At 40.8% G+C, this 21,499-nt stretch overlaps 1 protein-coding gene across 1 annotated transcript in view; it reads left to right on the top strand.

The window, feature by feature from the left end:
* The window catches only part of DPP4 (dipeptidyl peptidase 4), an 85,741-nt gene that overhangs the window by 24,780 nt on the left and 39,462 nt on the right, over window positions 1-21,499 (top strand). Inside the window, exons 6-10 of the mRNA XM_055397366.2 lie at window positions 6,952-7,004; window positions 7,130-7,202; window positions 7,999-8,119; window positions 12,889-13,049; window positions 14,459-14,571. Coding sequence (XP_055253341.2) covers window positions 6,952-7,004; window positions 7,130-7,202; window positions 7,999-8,119; window positions 12,889-13,049; window positions 14,459-14,571 — 521 coding nt within the window. The remainder of the gene's footprint in view (window positions 1-6,951; window positions 7,005-7,129; window positions 7,203-7,998; window positions 8,120-12,888; window positions 13,050-14,458; window positions 14,572-21,499) is intronic.

Genomic DNA, 21,499 nt, shown 5'->3' with positions numbered 1-21,499 from the left:
ACTCAGACCACCTCTCAGCCCTCAGGTCCTACCATATACAAACCGTTCCTAAGGGGCAGGCTCAGCAGCAGTGACCAGCGCCCTGGGGGAGCACTGAGCTTCCTCCAGTTGCACAGCCCAACATCAGATTCTCACACTTTCAGGAGAGGTTTCAGCCTAATCACACATCGTTTTCATGTTTAGTTGTTGTTGCTTAGTCACTAAGTTATTGCTCAGATGGTAAAGAATCTGTCTGCAATGTAGGAGACCCAGGTTCAGTCTCTGGGTCAGGAAGATCCCCTGGAGAAGAGAATGGCTACTCATTCCAGGATTCTTGCCTGGACAATCCTATGGACAGAGGAGCCTGGTGGGCTATAGTCCATGGGGTCACAAAGAGTCAGACAAGACTGAGCGACTAACACTCTCATGTTTAGGGTGGCTGCAAATCACCAGTGACTGCAGCTTTTTGATTATTCGTGGATTTGACAATGGCTGTTGAGTATGAGAAGTTTTGAAACATACAAGAAAGATTAGAAACCTTTAGAGAGATTCTGCTTGAAAACAAAACACAAAGCTGGAGATCCCAACCTCTGCCTTTCTTTTCTAGAATAAAGAGCAAATACTGAGTGGTCTTATCTCACACCATCACTGCTGTACTCAGGTCATGCAAACCATCCCATACTCCATTTCCCATTTGAGGATGGTGACTCCCAATCACAATATTTACCCTGGTTCATTGTGCTGGGCTCCATTTCCTGGACATGAAGACTTGCTGACTAGGTCCTGCTAAACCAGTCCACCAGGAACGAATCAGAAGCCTATGCCAACTTTAATACCTCTGTTTCCAATTAATGAATTAGTATTTGTTTAATTCAGCAGTTCTTATTGCTATCTACAGATTAAAATCACATTAGAAACTTTTAAAAACTCCCAAGTGTCCAGGTCCAATCCCCAGGTCAATAAAGTGAAGTCTCTGGGGATGAAGCTGGCATCAGTTTGTTTTTTTTTTTAACATGTAGAGTATTTTAACGAGCTATCAGGGTTGAGAACCACTGGTTAACAATTTCCCATGTTAAAGTCAAACATATAACGACTGTGAAGTTAAGATAGAAGCAGCAAGGTAAATACCAGCTCAATTTATTCTTTTGCCAAGTTCAACAAGTGCCATGTGATATGTACTAACAGATAGATTTCATGGGTAGAACTTGCTGGACAACCATCATTGGTCATTTGTATTTGTGGTGTCACTGAAGTTTTCATGTGCATTTAACTTCTTTTGATGTTTTCATTCTGTCCCCTTCATCCTGCCATCCATGTTTCTCAAGAGTATCCATGCTTCTTTTAAAACCTAAGTTAGATTATGTCGTGCCTATGCTTAAACTCTTGTGATCAGTAGCTTCTCATCACTTTCAGAATAAAACTCAAACTCTAACCAAGGCAACCTGAGAAGCCTGGGTGATTGGACCTCAGTCTGCCCTTCTGAACTTATCACCCTCCCCCTTGCCCCCCTGCACTCACCATGCTTGGCCTGTGCTTGCAATGGATCACCTGGGGAAGTTTTTTAAAACGCAGATATCTACAACCTACCCCAGGTCATCTGACTCAGCATAGCCATGGGTAATTTTAAGGACTCCCAAGTTTTTCAGTCTTGCCTGATAGCTCAGCTGGTAAAGAACCCGCCTACAATGCAGGAGACCCAGGTTTCATTCCTGGGTCGGGAAGATCCAATGGAGAAGGGATTGGCTACCCACGCCCGTATGCAAGGGATCAGCTACCCACTCCAGCATTCAAGAAACATATCCAGAACAAAGAAAAGTCGAGTTTTATTCCATTTCTCTGGAAGTCTGTTTCCAGTGTTCTTTACACCCTGCCGTGTGGCTTCTCCATGACTGAGCCAGCACATTCAGAAAGATCAATTCTTACTTTTAAGTTGTGGCTATAAAAAGATAAGTGAGTGAGTGAAGAGAATGTAAATAAATAAGTACCAGGCAGCCTAGTTCAGATGTTCTCATAGCATCTCCCCTCTTTGCCTAATGCTGTACAGACAGTAATAGTTGCATCATCTGTGACGTGCTCACAGGAGCCCTGCTAAGTACTTCACGTGCTTTCTTGTTCCCGAGATTGTTTCTGTCACTATCCTCATCTTTAAAGAGAAAACTGGAGCTTAAAAAGAAACCTGTCTGATATTACACAGGAGACTGGTCTTCATCCATTTGGGTCACTATAACACCACAGACTGGGTGACTTAATAACAGAACTTTGTTTCTTAGAGTTTTGGAGGCTGGGAAGTCCAAAATCAAGGTGGCACCAGATTCAGTGTCTGGCAAGGTCCTACTTCCTAGGTCATCGCTGGCCATCTTTTCCAAGTGTCCTCACATGGCGGAAGGGGCAAGGAAACTAATATATGAGGAAACGAATCCCACTCACGAGGGCTTCCCCCTGAACAACCTAGTCACTCCAGAGTGGCCCCATCTCCAGAATACTATCACGTTAGGAGTTAAAGTTTCAACATATGAATCGGGGAAAGGAGGAGATACAAAGATTCAGTCTATAGGAAGACTTGAGTCCAGGTTAGAAGACTCCAAAGCTTGTATTCTTAAATATGATCATTCTTAGCTTTTTGCTTGAACCTCTCTCTGCCATGATGCTTTTTTTGCCCTTCTCTGTGTGGCAGCCCTCTGAGACCAATAATCACCTTTTCTATAAGCCTCTCGGCCTCCCCAGTTCCTAATTTGATTCCTGCCTTTCCCACCCATCTCCATTGCATACTCTGTGATTCTTTTCTGGCAGTTTATGTCTCCATATCCCCCATTCAACTATGAGCTCCTTAAAAAGAGGGAGCCTGTCTTATCCGGTAATGTCTAATCAAGAGGATAGGTGCCAATGTTTATAGCCTAAATAGACTGATGAGTCTGTTTCAAAAGATGAAGTGAATATACAAACATCTTGGATTTCCCTTTACAGCCCCTGATAGATCTGTCATCCTGAAATGATCTCAAAACTTCTTAAATCGCTTAATATTTTTAGCCTGTACCACAACTTTTGGCTCTAGTGAGCATTATATTCTGAGGTTTCCCAGAAACAAGCATGGAGTGTGTCAAAATAATCCAGGATTCAAAAAGAAATGTATGACTTGCAAAAAGAGGAGACTTAATAAATATTTGTTGACATGAGAGGATAGGAGGGTGATAAATGATGAGTGGGCAATATTATTCAAGATTAGGAGCCTGACTTGTGTCTCAGCTCTGCAAATACAGCTCGGGGTCCTTGGACTACCCACTTCATTATTTCAGCCTCATAGGTAACATTTAATTATTTTAGTTTGGTTTATTTCTTGAATATATCCTATGTTGCTTGTGCTAGGACAGACTCCAGGTGTTTAAAGCTGAATAAGACACAATTTCTTACCTCTGGGAATATGGTAGGAAAAACAGATATATAGGCAAGTAGTTTTTTTAAAAAATATTTTTAATTTATATCTACATCTTCATATAAACATTAATTTTTCATAAATGCAAATATGTGATCATATTTTTAAAAAAACCTTCAGTCTCACTGTTTTTCCATTTTTTTGCTTGGCCCTGTATTCCTCATGGGCTTCCCAGGTGGCTCAGTGGTAAAGAATCAGCCTGCCAGTTTAGGAGTCATGGGTTCGATCCCTGGCTCGGGAAGATCCCCTGGAGAAGGAAATGGCAACCCACTCCAGTATTCTTGCCTGGAGAATCCCCATGGACAGAGGAGCCCCGAAGGCTATAGTCCATGGGATTGCAAAGAGTCGGCATGACTTAGTTACTAAACAACAACTGCTCCTCATCTCACTGCCTTTTTCCCAGGTATCCCATGTTGAGAATCTATTGTATATCCCTCTATATTTTATATTTGTTTATTCACTTAATTCTGTAAAGATAGAGATTCTTTTTAGTTATTACTTATTTTATAAAAATAGAATCCTATTTTCCATACTTTTCTGTAAATTGCATTTCTCACTCAGAGATACCATGTGGATATTCTTCCAAGTCATCTGTTATGGCTCTAATTCATTAATTTTTTTGAATTAATAGACTTTATTTTTTAGAGCAGCTTTAGGTCTCCAGAAAATTAATGGAAAGTGCAGGGAGTTTCCATATACCTCATTATCACCCCTCCACGTCACTCCATCCCTGTTATTTTTGCCATTTTTAACATTTTTCATTAGTGTAGTGGTACATTTGTTACAATTGATGAGCCAATACTGACACATTATTTTTAATTAGAGTCCATCATTTGCATTAGGGTTTACTCTGTGTTGTACATTTTATGAGTTTCGACAAATATATAATGTATAATGACTTTTATCTGTCATTACATTAATAGCATCATACTATACTAATCCATAAATAACTTCTGTACAAAGAAAACTCTCAGCTCAAATAATTTTACCAGTACATTCCTTGTTATTTATCCAAATGAGCTAAAAACTTATACCTCTGCAAAAAAACCTACACGCAAAATTTTTACAGCAGATTTATTCATGTTTTGGCAAATATGAATACTTGTCTGTATGTATTAAATTCCATAGTTTACATTCAGGTTTACTCTCTGTGTTGGACATGTTTTCATTTTTCCTAAAAATCTAACAGTTTCTCCCTCCCTTCATGTGAACCCCTAGGAACCACTGATCTTTACTCTCTCTATCATTTTTGTCTTTTCCGGAATGTCACGTGGTTGAAACCATACACTATGTAGCATCTTCAGATTGGCTTCTCTAACTGCAATATGCTTTTAAGTTTCCGCCATCTCTTTTAATGTCTTCTGGATCATTTCTTTTTGTTGCTAAATAATATTCCATCATCTGCGTGGCTGGTTATGTACAAGTTTTGGCAAACATGAATAAAGTTGCTGTAAAAATTTGTGTGTAGGTTTTAATGTAGGTATGTTTTCAACTCATTCAAATAAATAACAAGGAGTTGGCTGGCAAAATTATTTGAGCTGGGAGTTTTCTTTGTACAGAGGTTATTTATAGACTCAGATGTTTATTAGATGTAAAACTACTCAGATTCACAATTTCATCTTACTTTCGATAAGTCATTTTTCAAGGAATTTGTCCTTTTATCCTACTTTTAAAATGTATAGATAGGAACTTCCCTACCATGTATATAAGGGAAAAAAATTTTTTTTTTCTTTTCTCTTAAGCAAAGAAAAATATCTTAAGTTGTTTTTTTTTTTAATTACTTGTCTATATGTCTGTCTTCCTTACCATACTCCTAGAGATTAACATATAGTGGTTGGGACTTCACCTTCCAATTTGGGGCAGTGAGGTGTTCAATCCCTGGTCAGGGAGCTAGGATTCCCACATGCTTCACAGCCTAAAACCAACACATTAAAAATAGTTTTGTAACAAATTCAATAAAGACTTTTAAAGTGGCATATCAAAGAACTTTTTAAAAAAGTGTTTGGCTGGATGGCATCACCGACACTCGATGGACATGAGTTTGAGTGAACTCCGGGAGTTGGTGATGGACAGGGAGGCCTGGCGTGCTGCGATTCACGGGGTTGCAAAGAGTCGGACACGATTGAGCGACTGAACTGAACTGAACTGAACTGATGGCTAAAACACATTTAACATAAGGTCTTATAATCTTTGTCTGTGGAGCCTGTTGTGGGGCTTCTCGGGTGGCACTAGTGGTAAAGAATCTGCCTGCAATGCAGGAGACACAAATTCCATCCCCGGGTCAGGAAGATCCCCTGGAGAAGGAAATGGCAACCCACTCCAGTATTCTTGCCTGGAAAATCCCATGGACAGAGGAACATGGCAGGCTACATTCCATGGGGCTGCAAAGAGTCAGGTAAAACTGAGCGACTGAGCATGTACTTACACAGAGCTTGTTGTGGTATCCCGTTTTTTATTTCTGATATATTCATTCATACTTTTTTTCTTACTCTCTGTTAGTAATTTTGCTAGTGTCTTCAAAGAACCAGTTTTCAGCTTTTTTGATTTTTTTCTATTGTGTTTTCTTCTATTCGATGACTGCTTTTACCTTTATTAGGCTTCCCTGGTAGCTCAGATGGTAGAGTCTGCATGCAATGAGGGAGACCTGTGTTCAATCCCTGGGTCAGGCAGATCCCCTGGAGAAGGAAATGGCAACCCACTCCTGTATTCTTGCCTGGAAAATCCCATGGACAGAGGAGCCTGGCAGGCTACAGTTCATGGGGTCACAAAGAGTTGGACATGACTGATCAACTAACACTTTACCTTAATTATTTCTTTTCTTCTAATTTCTTTGAATTTAGTTTTCTTTTCACTTTTTAGCTTCTTGAGATGGTTATTTAAAATATTGATGGTGTGTGTATGAAAGTGAAAGTTGCTCAGTTGTGTCTGACTCTTTGCAACCCCATGGACTATACAGTCCATGGAATTCTCCAGGCCAGAATACTATAGTGGGTAGCTTTTCCCTTCTCTAGTGTGCGTGTGTGTATATATATGTGTGTGTGTGTGCATGTGTGTGTTTCAGTTTTAATATACATTGCCAAGTGGCTTTCAAGAAAACTATAACACTTTATATTTTCATAATCAATGTAGGAGAGTAAACACTCTCCTCATCACTTCCACCAATAGAATTAGAGATCTTTAAGATATTTTGCCAATAGAATGGCTGAAAAGTGAACATTTGCATTTTCTTAAACAGATGAGCTTAGCATTACTGTGGTAAGTTCTGGGAATTATGTTTGCACAGAAAGTGGCATGTCAACCCTCTGTGGTCCTTTGCAGAAGCAAGGCCAGAGATAAATGATAAATCCAGAGGAGTTTGTACTAGGTAATTTCTGAGATACTTTCTAATTCCAAAATTTTAAGACTCTAGATAGGGAACTATAAGATATAAAATGTGAGAATTATACAATGTTATATGGCTTTATCTCTCACTTGGGCTTCTATAGCAAGTGGTCAAGCTATCAAGAATCACAGAAGCCTGAAATGTCTATTTTCTTTTGTAGCAATGGAGGCATTCCTACACAGCTTCCTATGACATTTATGACTTAAATAAAAGGTCAGTGACTTCCTCTCAAAATCAGTTATGCTTCTCTAGTGTAATAATTAAAAAGAAAAGAAATTCTACTGCGATTTATCTACATTCCTATAAAAACGGGAATCTTTCTTTTGATCTTTTTCCAGGCAGTTAATTACAGAAGAGAGAATCCCAAACAACACACAGTGGATCACATGGTCATCAGTGGGTCATAAATTGGTTAGTAAGTCTCTCTTCTTTATGGGAAAATAATGGCTCAAATCTTTCATTTGCAGAAGCTCCTAACCCTGATACAGAGCAGATTCTTAGGAAGGCTATAGTCACTCACATAGAGTGTTATTGCCTAAAATAACATTTTATTAGTCTAACAGTAAATATTAATACAATTCCTGAAAGTTTCTGAACTGCTGTTAGGAAATTATTTATTTACTGGCAAAATGTTCATTAAACTCAAATTCTAACCCTGTTGTATTTTGTTTTTTGTTCTGTTTTATTTTGTTAATTTTTTTTTTTAATCTTTCCCACTTTCTGTTAGTTCTTTGACTTTTTCTATGTCACTATAGATACACCTTCATGTTCTATAGTCTTAGGAGAATGTCAGAAGTCCTGAAGAATCTAAACAGGAAGACAGACTGTTTATTTGTAGTTGACTCTGGGCTTGCAGCTGCCTTCTCTCTACTGAGGCCGCCAGAGAGAAATGCAAAGCACACATCATTCTAAAGAAGTGGACAGTCTTCTGGGATTTGCATACACTTTACTATTCAATAGCAGTGGTTGTGGGCTGCTTCTTTTTGGTAGATAAAGGGTGTGTTTAGGATCATTTGGGTATTATAGCAAGTATACGTATACATTTAAGAACGTAAATGACTCTTTCTCCCGCTCAAATGGAATAATCTAAGGTAGTCATTCCACTTGCATGCCAATATTATTTGAGGATAAAATAATAGATAAATTTTTTAGACTCTAGGATAAAATATAATATGTTGTGTATCCATCTTTTTCCCAATCTTTCTAGGCATACGTTTGGAACAATGATATTTATGTGAAAAATGAACCAAATTCACCAAGTCAGAGGATCACATGGACTGGGGAAAAAGACGTAATCTATAATGGAATAACTGACTGGGTTTATGAAGGTAAAGACATTAAAACTTTTTCAAATCAGAAAATCTGTTCATTTTCAAAGGCAGTTAAATTTGTCTTTGAAAACAGGGAAATTCAATGGCATTCAAAATAAGTTGTATTCTAAAAAGGTCATCAAATCTCCTTTAGCACTCATGCACCAGGTACCTGTCTCACAGACCAAGAATTTCCTCACAGTGAATGTTACTGCTACATCCTCACTGTCACTTCAATGCTCCCATTGTCTTTGCTCTGCTGCTACAATTGGCTTGTCTGTGTAGGTAGCTTTTCTGCTTTACTGGGACATAAAAGTCTTCAGATTAACATCAGATGTTTCTCAAACCAAGCCTACCTAACCCAGAAGTTACTAAGGAAAACTAAAAACTCCAACAACATTCCAAAAGATGACAAAACATTGGAGGTTGTAGAGTCCAGGGAAAGAACATGCCTCTTTTATAGAGGATTTGGGTTCATTTGAACTTGGACAAATTATCATTTCCTGTTTCTAAAGAAGGAAAAATAATAATTAGACTTAGGGGAAAAATGTGTTCAAACAACAGAACCAAAAAAGTTAAAAAGAATGATTCTCTCTTTTAGGGTAAAGAGTTTTATAAAATATTAGGAAAACATGATTCGTGTCTCTAGTTGCCAAGGTAAAAAGACATTTTGAGGCTATTCCAAACCCTTTACAAGATTGCATGATGCTTATTAAAGACTTATCCTTTTTTTAACCTGTTATTTCTTCTCTGTACTTACAAAAAGTTAGTTTTTCTTCATGGCTCTATTTTGGTTCTACCAGTTCAAGTCGATTTCAATCAAATGGATAACATTGTAAGAACAACAGAAAACACTTTAAAAGAAAAATAAATTCCCGTGAACCAGAAACAAGTGTTAGATTAAAACTTATAATAAAATTTACTAACACTTGTCACTTAGATATTAAAAAGCATCTTTAACACTTGTTGGACAGCACAGCACAACCTCAGGATCCCCAACGTGAGCTGGATAAAGAAATCTCTTCCCAAAGCTCTGACCCACCCTTCCTTGGAACAGCTGGGCATCTCTAAGATAAATACATCCCAACACTAAGGTTCTTTCTAAGGGAGATAATAGCTGGAGGAATCTTGTTTTGCCTGTTCGTGACTAAGCCATTCACAAGCAGAAGAATGGCTTCACAGTTCCAATGTGGGCCTGTCTTTAAAAATGAGACTTTAGTCCCTACAGGGAAATTCCTACAGTTGGTTTTGTACATTTACGAATATTCCATGCTTAGAAAGAGCATTCCTGTTTCTCTATATATCAGATCACTCTCCTGTTGGAGCCACCCCTTCTGCTGCAACCATGAAGACTTGTTGGGATCAAAAAAGTGCATTTGGAGAATCCATAGGTTCATTAGTAAAAGAACAAACAAAGCTGCAAGATCTAAACAGGGCCATGTGTTGCCCTGGGGAGGGACACTCACAGAGGAGCCTATAATTTGGAACTTGGGCCCCCTCCCCACCCTGGGTCCCCAAATAGCTTTCTCTCTCAATTTCTCTGTTTTCACATTATTTCATGATTTTCTAGTTGATTGTTATTTTCTTTAGTTAATAAAGAGCTTCCCTGGCGGCTCAGATAATAAAGAATCTGCCAGCAATGTGGGAGATCCGGGTTCAATCCCTGGATTGGGAAGTTCCCCTGGAGAAGGGAACAGCTACCCACTCCAGTATTCTTGCCTGCACAATTACATGAGCCTCTCGGGCTACAGTCCATGGGATCACAGAGTCAGAGACCACTGAGTAACTAACACTCCAACTTCAACTTTTAGTTAATGAATGTTTTCTTTCTTTCTTTTTTAATACTCTATCTTCTAGGATGAAATTAATTACATAGCAGTCACTTTTGAGTATGAATATCATTTACCTGACCCAGAGATGAAAATGAAAATTTTGGTGAGAGCACAGATGAGAGGGGATAGGCAAGGAAATAACTGGGAAGAAGAGCAGTCCTTACCCCCTGAGGCAGTAGTGTTGACAAGGGGGTGTGTGGTTCACGTGGAGTGCCAACCACTGACAAGTTGCTATGCCAGGTGCTGGGGAAATGCTATTCAACTGCTGCTCCCAGAGAGAGACAAAGAAGCCAGCAAATGATTGTCATGGAGCAAATGAAACATCCAGTTAGAGGGAGGAAACTAGGTCCCAATGGTGCCTAAGGAAACTCAGAGTGGCAAGATGGGAGTTGTGGTGGGGTGGGAGTATCGCAGAATGGCGTGTAAGGGGGTGCTCACAACCAGTTCAGGTAGGGCTGGAATTCTTTTCTTCCCTTCATTGTTCTTCTTTCTCCCTACACTTGATCCCTGTATTCTTAGGACTTTGAGTTTGATCAGAGTAGTTTTATAATAATGGTTTTGACACATCATTGTTATGGAAAAAATGTGTTCAGTATTCTCCTAAGTCAGAAAGAAACAATAAATACCATATGCTATCACTTACATGTGGAATCTAAATATGACTCAAATGAACTTATCTTGAAACAGAAGCAGACTCACAGACATAGAGAATAGACTTGTGGTTGCCACAGTTGGGGTGGGGGTGGGGAGGAATGGACTGGGAATTTGGGATTAGCAGATACAAACTATTATATACAGAATGGCTAGACAACAATATCTTACTGTATAGCATAGGAAATTATATTCAATATGCTGTGATAAACCATAATAGAAAAGAAAAATGAAGAATGTAAGAGAAAGGGAGCGTTCAGTATTCTAAACAACTACTAATTCAAAACATTTAACTCTACCTGCCATCTGTACTTAAAAGTGACTTTACAAACCATTACGTTGCTGTCAGTGTATTCATTTTATGTACTTCCATCTTGATCTGAGATTAGAACCAATGAGTAGAAGCCACAGGGAATGAGACATTGATTTGGTATATGAAGGCCTTTTTAGTGGGAAATCCCCTTAGTTTGGCTTCACAAGGCCCGTGTTCTTGCCTCTGGAAATTCACTCACTCTCTCTAACCTTCGTTGTCCTCTCAGTAAAATAGTCTATGAATAGAGTCACCTAGGGTTCAATTGGGCTTCCCTGGTGGCTCAGAGGTTAAAGCGTCTGCCTCCAATGCGGGAGACCCGGGTTCGATCCCTGGGTCGGGAAGATCCCCTGGAGAAGGAAACGGTAACCCACTCCAGTATTCTTGCCTGGAGAATCCCATGGACGGAGAAGCCTGGTAGGCTACAGTCCACGGGGTCGCAAAGAGTCGGACACGACTGAACGACGGAACAGAACAGAAAAAACAGGGTTCAATTAGAGAAGTGTTTTGTAAATTCTAAATTGCTGCATAAGTGTGACTCAATGATATAGGTGTAAAGCAGTCAAAGGAGGAGCAAGCTGCCTGATCTAGTAGAAGGTTTTCTGTTACTAGAAGTGCTGAAATAGGCAGGAATGAACAGTGGAACATGAATTCCAAAGAGGAAAATCTGGATTCATTCTTGATTCTAGCAACTATTGGTCATGTGCTCCCAAGTCAATGACTTACTCTCTTTAAGCCTACCTGCTTCGCTTTGCTCATTTGCACAATGAATTATTATGAGGATTAAGTGAAATAATAGATGTCAGATATCAGTGTCTGGTGCATGGATAGCAGACATCAAATGTCAGCTGCTCATCCTTATAATGATTATATTTTATCATTATTATTATTACTGTAACTACTACTACGATTATCACTGTTATTGAAAATAATCATCTGGAAAATAAACTTTTGTCAGGAGGCTGTGAAAATCAGAAAAGTGGGATAAAATGATTTCCTAATTCTAAGATTCAAATTTTTATGCTTTTGCTTTTACCTTTACACTCGCAGCAGAATATGAAATGTGTAGATTAACTCTGCATAAAGGACTAGAAGGATCCATCAAATCCACTTGAATCCTCTCTTCCCAGTTGATGAAAGAGGTTTTGGCATTTTAAGAGCCAGAGATTGGAAGTCCCATAAATTGACTCCATAAAAAAAACATAGGAAAGAGCTACCTTTGCCAGAATTTGAGGATGAGTCCAACATTGTTCAGGAAAGCAGGGGGGAAAAAAGTGTCTAACTCTCTGCCACCAGATGGACTGTAGCCCGTCAGGCTTCTCAGTCCATGGGATTCTCCAGGCAAGAATACTGGAGTGGGTTGCCATTTCCATTTCCAGGGGATCTTCCTGACCCAGAGATCGAATCCATGTCTCTTACACCAGAGGAAGGTGTTAATCCAAGAGAGTTCTCAGTTTCTAGACTAGGCAAAGGAGGAGCTCCTTGGTAAGAGTCTCATGGAGCTCCCTGCCATTCTAAATCCATCCTTCCCACATCTTTTGTGCCAAGAGGAGTAAACTCTGGGCACCCTATTGGTTCGATAGCCTGGAGCCACACACCACCCACCGGTACCCTGCAGAATCAGTACAAACTGTTGACTGAAAATTAGAAAGGAGAATCAGCTCCTTATGTGAGATTTACTTTTAGTATATTTTGTGGCATAAACTTAGAGGATTATAAGATAAAGAAAAAATGTAGAGTTTATATTAAATATTGTGTGCTAAAATATTCAAAAATGGTCCAATGGGTTACTTATTTTTACAATCCAGCTCTGTCCTTGAAGATTTTATTTTTATTCATCTGTATTACTCTGATTTTGGAAGCCCAGCAAATGCAAAGTGGTTCATTAGTTGAACTCTACTGTAATTACTAAAGCTAATGAGAACAATATTTTGAATGCCAAAGCCAATTTATCAGTTACTTCTTGTAACAGAACAATTTCTGTCTTTTTTCAGAGGAAGTCTTCAGTGCTTATTCTGCTCTGTGGTGGTCTCCAAACGGCACTTTTTTAGCATATGCCCAATTTAACGACACAGAAGTCCCGCTGATTGAATACTCCTTCTACTCCGATGAGTCACTGCAATACCCAAAGACCGTGAAGATTCCCTATCCAAAGGTCTGTGCTCTGTTCATATAGCGGTTCCGTGATTTGATGGGAAGAGAATGGTTTCATTTAATCCTTTCCTGCTAATGAAAATATTGTCAGTCTCTCTTCAACAGCTTGCTGTGATTACTCTTGCTGAAGTCAACAGCATCTGGCAATTTTAAAGTATTTTTATTATCCCAGGAAAGAGTGTGATTTAAGGTTTTGTAATTTCTCCAAAAACTTTGAGGAATGACAAGCCGAAAAAGATGGGGAAAATGCTTTTGAAAGAAGCAGGGGGAATGAAAATATTTGAATGGAGGAAAAGAGAGGCTGTAATTGAATCAGAAGCTCATCTCATTTGCAGAAGTTGGATTGTGCCCTAGATAACGTTGAAAAGCATGCTTATATATCAGGTTGTATTACTAACTAACAGATACATGACTAGTTTTAGTAGTTCTGTGATAAATTTGGCATTGATGTAAATTTCACACGTCCCACATTTGGAATAATAGTGTCACGTCTTGGTTTTCAAGACTGTTTCTCTCTCCAGGATGCATGTTTATGAAAACTGAAGAGCCAAGGAAGAGGGAGATTTAGGAAGGGACCAGGCTTCTTCACTAGTGTCATAAAAATAGTGTCCACACTATTTTTTATAGGAAAATCTAATAGTGAAGTGTTTTTGCTGTAAGCAATTTGGGGAAAGGGATTTTTATTTTTACCAACTCACTGTTCAGTTTGCTTTATGAAGAGCTGCCATTTTAGGAAGACAGAGGAAGTTAAAAGAAAAAAAAAATCAGAGACTAAATATGGGAATGTATTTTCAGTGGAATGTTATTTTTTGAAGAGTAAACTGGCAAAAAAAAATCATAGAACCTTCTCACTAAAAATATCGTATTATTTCTAATTTGTCAATTGAAAATCTATGTGTATATATAAAATAATTTTATAGATTTCTGTCACAATATTAACTGTAAAGCTCCAAAGTAGTGAACCTGAATTTGGAATGGAAATGTTGGCTTTCTAATTAGCATTTTGGCTCTGGGCTCAGGTAAACTAATTTTACTAGTGGATTATATCTTTGGCTGAACCCAGGTATTCTTCCTAGTGGTTAGCCATCAATCTTGTTTTCTGGAGTCAGGATATATTTACAGATTAAAATAATTTATTTTAACAAGTTTATCCTTTTTTGTTTGACGTACATAAATTATGAATATTCATTACTTAAACGGGAGCCATTTATGTATTTCTGCCTGAATATGAGAAGGTTGCATGTCATGACTCTCCTTTAAGTTTATTTTATCTATATTAAATTGTTTAAAAGTGTCTGGTTATAATTTTATGGGCATAATTTAGCCATTTTTATATAGCTTTAAACTTGAGCAATGATATTATATCTTTTTTAAAAAATTAATACCAATTCTTTGATTTTTTTTTTCTAGGCAGGAGCTGTGAATCCAACTGTAAAGTTCTTTGTTGTAGATACCAGCAGGCTCAGCCCAAACATTAATGCAACTTCCCAACAAATTGTTCCTCCTGGTTCTGTGTTAATAGGGTAAGACTCTTGACCCAAATGCTCATGCTGTAAAGAATTCCACAGTTCTCGGGAAGAACACTTTCAAAATGAGTGACAGAGTCAATGGCAGCATCTCATGGTGTCACCTGGCCTGACCATCATTCATTCTTCCATTCAACTACTCTGTTGGGCTATACCCCACAGGCCTACAAGGCCTGCACTTGCCGGCATTTAAGACCAAAGACAGAGCCCAGTGTCAGCAACAGAGACATCAGTGGTTTAATGGATGGGAGATCTACATGTCTGAAGCAAGGTCCTGGAGTGACATCTCACCATGAGCTCTGGTGACATGATAGGACATGGCAGCAGGCTTTGCTCCCAGAGGGGAAGGGGAGAATTGCCAGTTATAGGAGGAATTATTTCAGCTTGGCTTATTAGTTACCATGGAAACCAGCAGAGTGGCATGCCCCTCACCACCCCTTTGATAAGAACAATCACTAGCTGGGGCCTGGAACAAGTATGTAGCAACGTCAGTCGGGTGAGTAGGGTGTAAGTGGAGCAGGTTCTGGTCCAGCAGGAGTTGTACAGAGAGCAAGAGAACAGCCATCTTGGGTGGCCTGACCCTACACACTCTTCTCTGAGTACAAACTTCATGTCTTCACGCCAGACAGGGCTCTAGGGGTGGGCTTGCAGAATGAGTAGGACAGTCAGAGTCTCTGGTATCATGGAGCCTACACTCAAGGCAGGGGAGACAAACAACCAGGTAAACAAATAAGGTTATATCATGTGAGGCAGTGAAATGTGAAGACAGTCAAAGGAGGGCAGATGTGATGGTGATGGTGGGGGAAGTCAGGGAAGATCTCTCTAATAAGATGCCTCTGAGAAGTGATGTGAAGGAAGAGGGGGAGATCCTGCCACATGGAGAGTTGGGGGAGCAGTAGCCAGGCAGAGGAAGAGCAGGTGCAAAGTCCCTACAGAGGGAGCATGAGTGGTACCGTAGAGGCCCTGGAAGGAGCCACAGATTCCAGAGCATCTGAGTGGAGAGGGGAGTATGGGAGGAAGGTCAGGTCACACGAGTCTTTGCAGGGCCTGCTAAGACCTAGACAAATTCAGGGAAAATGTGGATTAATTTTAAGGGCCACCGCCGCCCCGTGATACTGATGTGTCTCAAGATGTCACTTGCTTGAATAATCCTTGGTGATTTGAAATTCTCTGCCTTTCCTTCATTTTCCAATAAACACTACATTGCATGAAACTTTTGGCTATCAGGTTGCTGTCTATTTTCTGTTACTTATGTTGGTTTTGTCACAGCTTCTAACTGATGACTAGCATCTATTGAGCACTCTCTATGTACTAGACACAGAGCATTACATGCTTTATTTTATTAATCTTTAAGTAATTATTTCCAATAATAATTATTATTATTTTAAACTTTTATTTATTTATTTATTTTTGGCTGTGCTGGGTCTTTGCTGTTGTGCACAGGCTTTTTCTGCAGTTGCAGCGAGCGGGGTCTCGTCTCTAGTCGCAGTGCTTGGGCTTCTCATTTCATTAGCTTCTCTTGTTGCGGAGCACGGGCTCTATAGGTGCTCAGTTGCGGAGCACGGGCTCTATAGGTGCTCAGGCTTCAGTAGTTGCAGCCCAACCGCTCAGTAATTGAGGCTTGTAGTTTCTAGAGCACAAGCTCAATAGTTGTGGTGCTCAGGCTTAGTTGTTCCGTGGCATGTGGGATCTTCCCAGACCAGTGATTGAAACTGTGTCGCCTGCATTGGCAGGTGGATTCTTTACCACTGAGCCACCAGGGAAGCCCTCCAATAATTATTATTATATGCCAGATACAGATAAGAAAATGAGGTCTAGAGGTTAGAAAATGACCCAGCAGGAGTCTGTATTCAAACCTTTCTGACTTTTCAAGAAAGACCTTGTAAGCACTCTGCAAGGTGCCTCTCCCTCTGTGTGGATTCAGCTGGTGTCCTCAGATGCCTGAAGTTATTATCAGAGCCATACGAAAGCATCTTCCTGTTCAGGGTTGCATTGACTACATCAGGCAAGCTGGAGGCTTTGTTCTATTGTTATTAATTCATTCACTTGCTTAGGAAAGATCTGTATTAACCTATTTATTCTGAGGGAAAATTAATTATCAATTAAAAGGTTTATTTTTTTTTCCTGAATTTGTCCAAAGATGTATAAATTTACCTGGAGGTTCTAAAATCCGCTGTTTGATCCCCTCCAGCCATCTCTCCCATCAACATTGATTAAGCACTCACTGTTTACATTCATGGATGTCCACAGGCGTGAGTCTGCCTTCCAACATTTATGATGGGTTGAAGGATATAAACCGTGTCAATAAATGACTCCCAAACGCCTGTGACAGAGGCATAAACAAAAGTCAGGAGGCACTCTGAGGAAGTGGAGATGGGTTTTCCATGACCCTGTAATCAAAGAAAGCAACATGGAGAATGAGCAGATTGGACAGGGCGTGATGGGGAGGAAGAGCATTGGAGTAGAAGGATGGCCGAACATGCAGAAGCTCAGGACTGCCCAGGAAAGGTCTTCGGATCTTACAAATGTTTTTAAGGACCCAGCAACCTTGGTGCAAGTGAGATAAAACACAGAGGCGTGGTGCCAATAAGCAAATGGCAGGCGGCTGCTTGGGTTACAGGCCCAGTCACCGTGCCCTCTCCTTCCCCGAGGAGTCTCAGAATAGCAGAACCTACCGTTGTTCCAGAAACACTCAGAGTACCATTGTGAGGCCCAGATGAGAGCTCTGAGGCTGAAAGAGGTAAATGAGCTTGCTCAAGGTCACACAGCAAGTTAGCTCGGGAGCTGGGAATCAGACAGAGGCCCCTGTCTGCCAGCCAGAGTGAATACTGTAACTAAGATGCACTGGGGATTGTGCTTGGTGCTCTGCTCACATCGTCTCATATTACCCATGTCTGCTGCCTGTGGCATCATTTTCATGGCTATTTCCCAGATGAAGAGATGGCGTTCCCCCACTTAGAAATCACTTTCTGAGGCCTAGTTGTGAATTTCAGAGCTCAGGAAACTTAAGCAGTTTAAGGATTTGGTTTTCACCCTATATGAATGAATCCTTAAGTCTCTTCATAGTTCTCTGTGCTGCTCTCATGGTGAGGGCTGCCTCACTCACTGGGTATTTTCTTTGGAATGTATTTCAACCAAAGAAGTGTTTTTGGAAATGCTACAGGACTGTGTTGTATATGAAATTGCAAATCCAGCTCTGGTCTCTGTTAGCATCGGTACAGCTGCAGCTTTTCTAAAACCAGGCTTGAGGTCTCCTCTGGTGAAGAATGTTCTAGTGCACAGTGATGCTCCATTTTCTGGCCTCCTGGGAAGATCAGCAGGGTTAAGTTCATCCAGGAAACTTATGCCTCTTCAGCTGCCTCGCAGCCTCTATGGTATCACATGGTGATTCACTCACTCCCGGAGTGAGCCCACCCCTCTGCCCGTGCCCATCACTGATTTTCTTTCTAGGCCTCATCCTTTCATCATAGAGCTTCCAGAAGCTGAGATCCTACAGGAAGGTTAGGCTCGTTTGTTAGACGGGGCTCCTCTGACAACCAGCGAGAACCAGCCACTCCTCCAGTGGCTGCCCTCAATGAATTAAAAGTTCAAGTTGGTCAGATTAAACTGTTCATTTGCATTGACTGCCTGTGTTGGGAATCTTTTCCCTTTATTTCTCATTTATGTATTTATCCTTGATTGCGCTGGATCTTTGTTCAGTGTTGCGGCAAGTGGGGTCACTTCTTGGCAGTGGTGCGCGGGCTTCTCACTGTGGCAGATTCTCTTGTCGCTGAGCACAGGCTCAGTAGTTGTGTGCATGGGCTTAGTTGCTTCTCTGCACGTGGGATCTCCCTAGACCAGGGAATCAAACCCGAATCCCCAGCATGGACAGGCAGATCTGTACCACCAGGGAAGTCCTGTGTTGAGAACTTGACAGCTCAAAATATTTGGGGGAAAATAGCAGGTAATGTAAAATCATGTCTCCTAACTTTTACTTAGAGAAGTGCTTTACATGATTGGATTGAAACAGGACAAGTTTATAGGTAGGGGTTGGGCCAGTCCTACAATAATAGCTCCAATACCTTGAAGGGTGGTGCTAGTGGTAAAGATCCTGCCTGCCAATGCAGGAGACATAAGAGATGTGAGTTCGATTCCCTGGAGGAGGGCATGGCAACCCACTATAGTATTCACGCCTGGTGAATCCCATGGACAGAGGAGCCTGGCGGGTTACGGTCCACAGGATCACATAGAATCGTACATGACTGAAGTGACTTAGCACATATGCACCTTGAAGGATGCCTGGGACATAGTAAGTGCCTAATCAATACATGTAGAATAAGTGAGTAGATCAGTTCATGTATAGATGGATGGTTGAGGTGACTTTGTGTTGGGGGGATAGGAGTTTATACAACCAGTGGGAAAAGATGGCTTTCACAATAAACTTGCACGGCAATCCCTCCTTTCTGTTTCCTCCCAGCCCCCTGAAAATTCTGTGACCTGAAACTAGAGGATTAGGGATGGCCTATTTTACTGCTGAGTGAGTCTTGGGCCCCAAAACACCCAGCTTGTGACATCCCCACTCCATTCTCTCTGCTCTGGAGGGACACAATAGATAAAGACTTTTTGTGTCTCCTCTGAATGGTTGATGACTCTTGTTCTATAAAGTGGGGACCTTCAGGGTCTGGGATTTTCACTCTGGAGGTCAGTGAACTGGACTGAAATATGCTGCAAGGTATGCAGGAAAGGAGGCACTTCAGAAGTTCACATGCCTTGGGCTCTGCATCTCTCAGCTCGGCTCCATCTCACCTCCATCATTCTGGTCTTCAGCAATCTGTCAGTGGACCCGGGAGGGCTGGCATTGCTGTCAGAGCAGAGGGTGGCATGGAACCTGTGGCCAGCACTGACACGATGCCCGCTTCAGTGATTCACTGACTTTATCACTCCACCACCTACAGTTGCTTTGAGTGTTGTTGTTCAGTCACTAAGTCGTGTCCTACTCTTTGCAGCCTCATGGACTGAAGCACACTAGGCTTCCCTGTCCCTCATCATCTCCCAGAGCTTGTTCAAACTCATGTCCATTAAGTCAGTGATGTCATCCAACCATCTCATCCTCTGTGGTCGCCTTCTCCTCCTGCCCCCAATCTTTCCCAGCATCAGTGTCTTTGCTCTTAGAAGTAGTATTCTTTCCAGTTAATAATAAGTACTTTATTTTAAGTATCTTTAACATACCAAAAGAAACATTTACACAAATTAGGGGAATTAATATCACACAACAGACATTTATTACATGCTTCCTCTTTGAAAGGCAACAGCCACTTTACAAAGGGATTCCCTGTCATGTGCTTTCAAAGGCAAGTCTCTCCTTGCACATTTAAATAGGATTTGCTTTGTAATATTCAGTTATTCCATCTATACACACTCTCGAGGAATAAATAGATTTCATAGAGTGAGGAGTTTTATCCAGAAAAGAATTAAGAGAGTGAAACTAACCAGCAATGTTTACCAGAGGGATGGGTGGAGGTTCTACTGAGGGAGTGACTAGGAGCAGGAAATCTGAAGCCAACTGCTTATTTTTAATCCTGACTCCAGTCCTGTCCAGAGGATGTCCTTGGATGAATTACCTAACCTCTCTAAGCTTCTGTTTATTTATCTGCAAAACAAGAACTCTGACATTCCTCATAAGGTGGTCATGAGTTTTATGTCAGCACTTAAACCAGTTCCTGGCACAGAGTGGACTCCACATGGGTTTGAACTCTCCTTGTGTCCAGAAATGACTTCACTGCTTTAGTATTAAAATCAACCGTATTCCTCTTGGACTAATTCTGTTCCTGAAGTTAGAAGAGCTGGTTGAATCACTATGTCTAATCTGGGATAGGCAATCAGCAGCTCATGGGGATACCAGGCTGCCTGTACAGTGCCTGGTCACTCTTCCACCCCTCCCCCAACCACTATGACCAGTCTGTTTTTACAGAATACAGTTGGCACCAAGGGCAAAGTGTAGTTGATGATCCCGCTTGTTGGATTTTTCTGACCTTGAGTGGGGACTTAAATCTTCCTGTCAAAAGTACAATTAAGCCATTGGTTTCCTTGTGTCTTTTTCATGACTCACTGACAGCCTGGCCTGGCATGATCTCAGATCAGGGGTGGATTACGCACCCTCATTCCATCTCCCCTCAATTCCAAATCCTAAAGAGAAACCGTGATTAAAGAGCAGTGTGTTTATATGTGAATTCAGAAATTACGGTCCGCTCCACTGGTGAACCGGATTTATGGAGCCCTCACAGGGTACAGAGTACACCTTGGGCTATGGAGAGTGACAAAGGTAGTTGAAGATACAGGTTCAGGAACCTTTGATCTAGAAACAGGCAGGGAAGATGCCAGATGCATGTGAGTTTCTTGGCAGACTTCCCAAATTCTGTTGCTCAATGTTTTCAAATGGAGAAAAGTTATTTCTCCATGGTTGATTGCTGAACCTGAAGCATAATTTATGGCTTTCAGTAGATAAATTTATAGTACCAGGAGACCCACTAATCATGTTAAAGGCTTTTCTTCCACCTCACCTGCCCCTTCCTCCTACCAGGCCACTTTAGAAAAGAGGAAGGCTGTTTATTTCTGGAGAAAACTATCCTTATTGATGCCCATGGAACCCCTGGAAAATGTGTGCATGTGGTGGGGGGAAGATTTTTCTCTCTAGAGAGAGGTACATGCTTTTCATCCATTTTACAAAGGGGTTTTGACTTAAAACAGTAAATACTACTGGTATAGAACCAGGGTTAGCACCCCTGGGGCCTGCCGGCCTAATCCAGCCCCCACCAATTTTTGGATGATCCCACAAGTAAGAATGTTTTTCACATTTTTGAATGGTTGGGAAGAAAAATCATTAGAAGAATAATACTTCCTGACACGTGAAATTTACATGAACTTCACATCTCAGCCTCTTCTTGTT

Source organism: Moschus berezovskii, chromosome 2 (assembly GCF_049115385.1).
Source record: "Moschus berezovskii isolate FMDL1 chromosome 2, NW_MosBer_1.0, whole genome shotgun sequence".
In the NCBI taxonomy this organism is placed as follows: Eukaryota; Metazoa; Chordata; class Mammalia; order Artiodactyla; family Moschidae; genus Moschus; species Moschus berezovskii.
The sequence above is the reverse complement of the archived record's forward strand: the minus strand, read 5'-3'. Positions and strand labels throughout refer to the sequence as shown.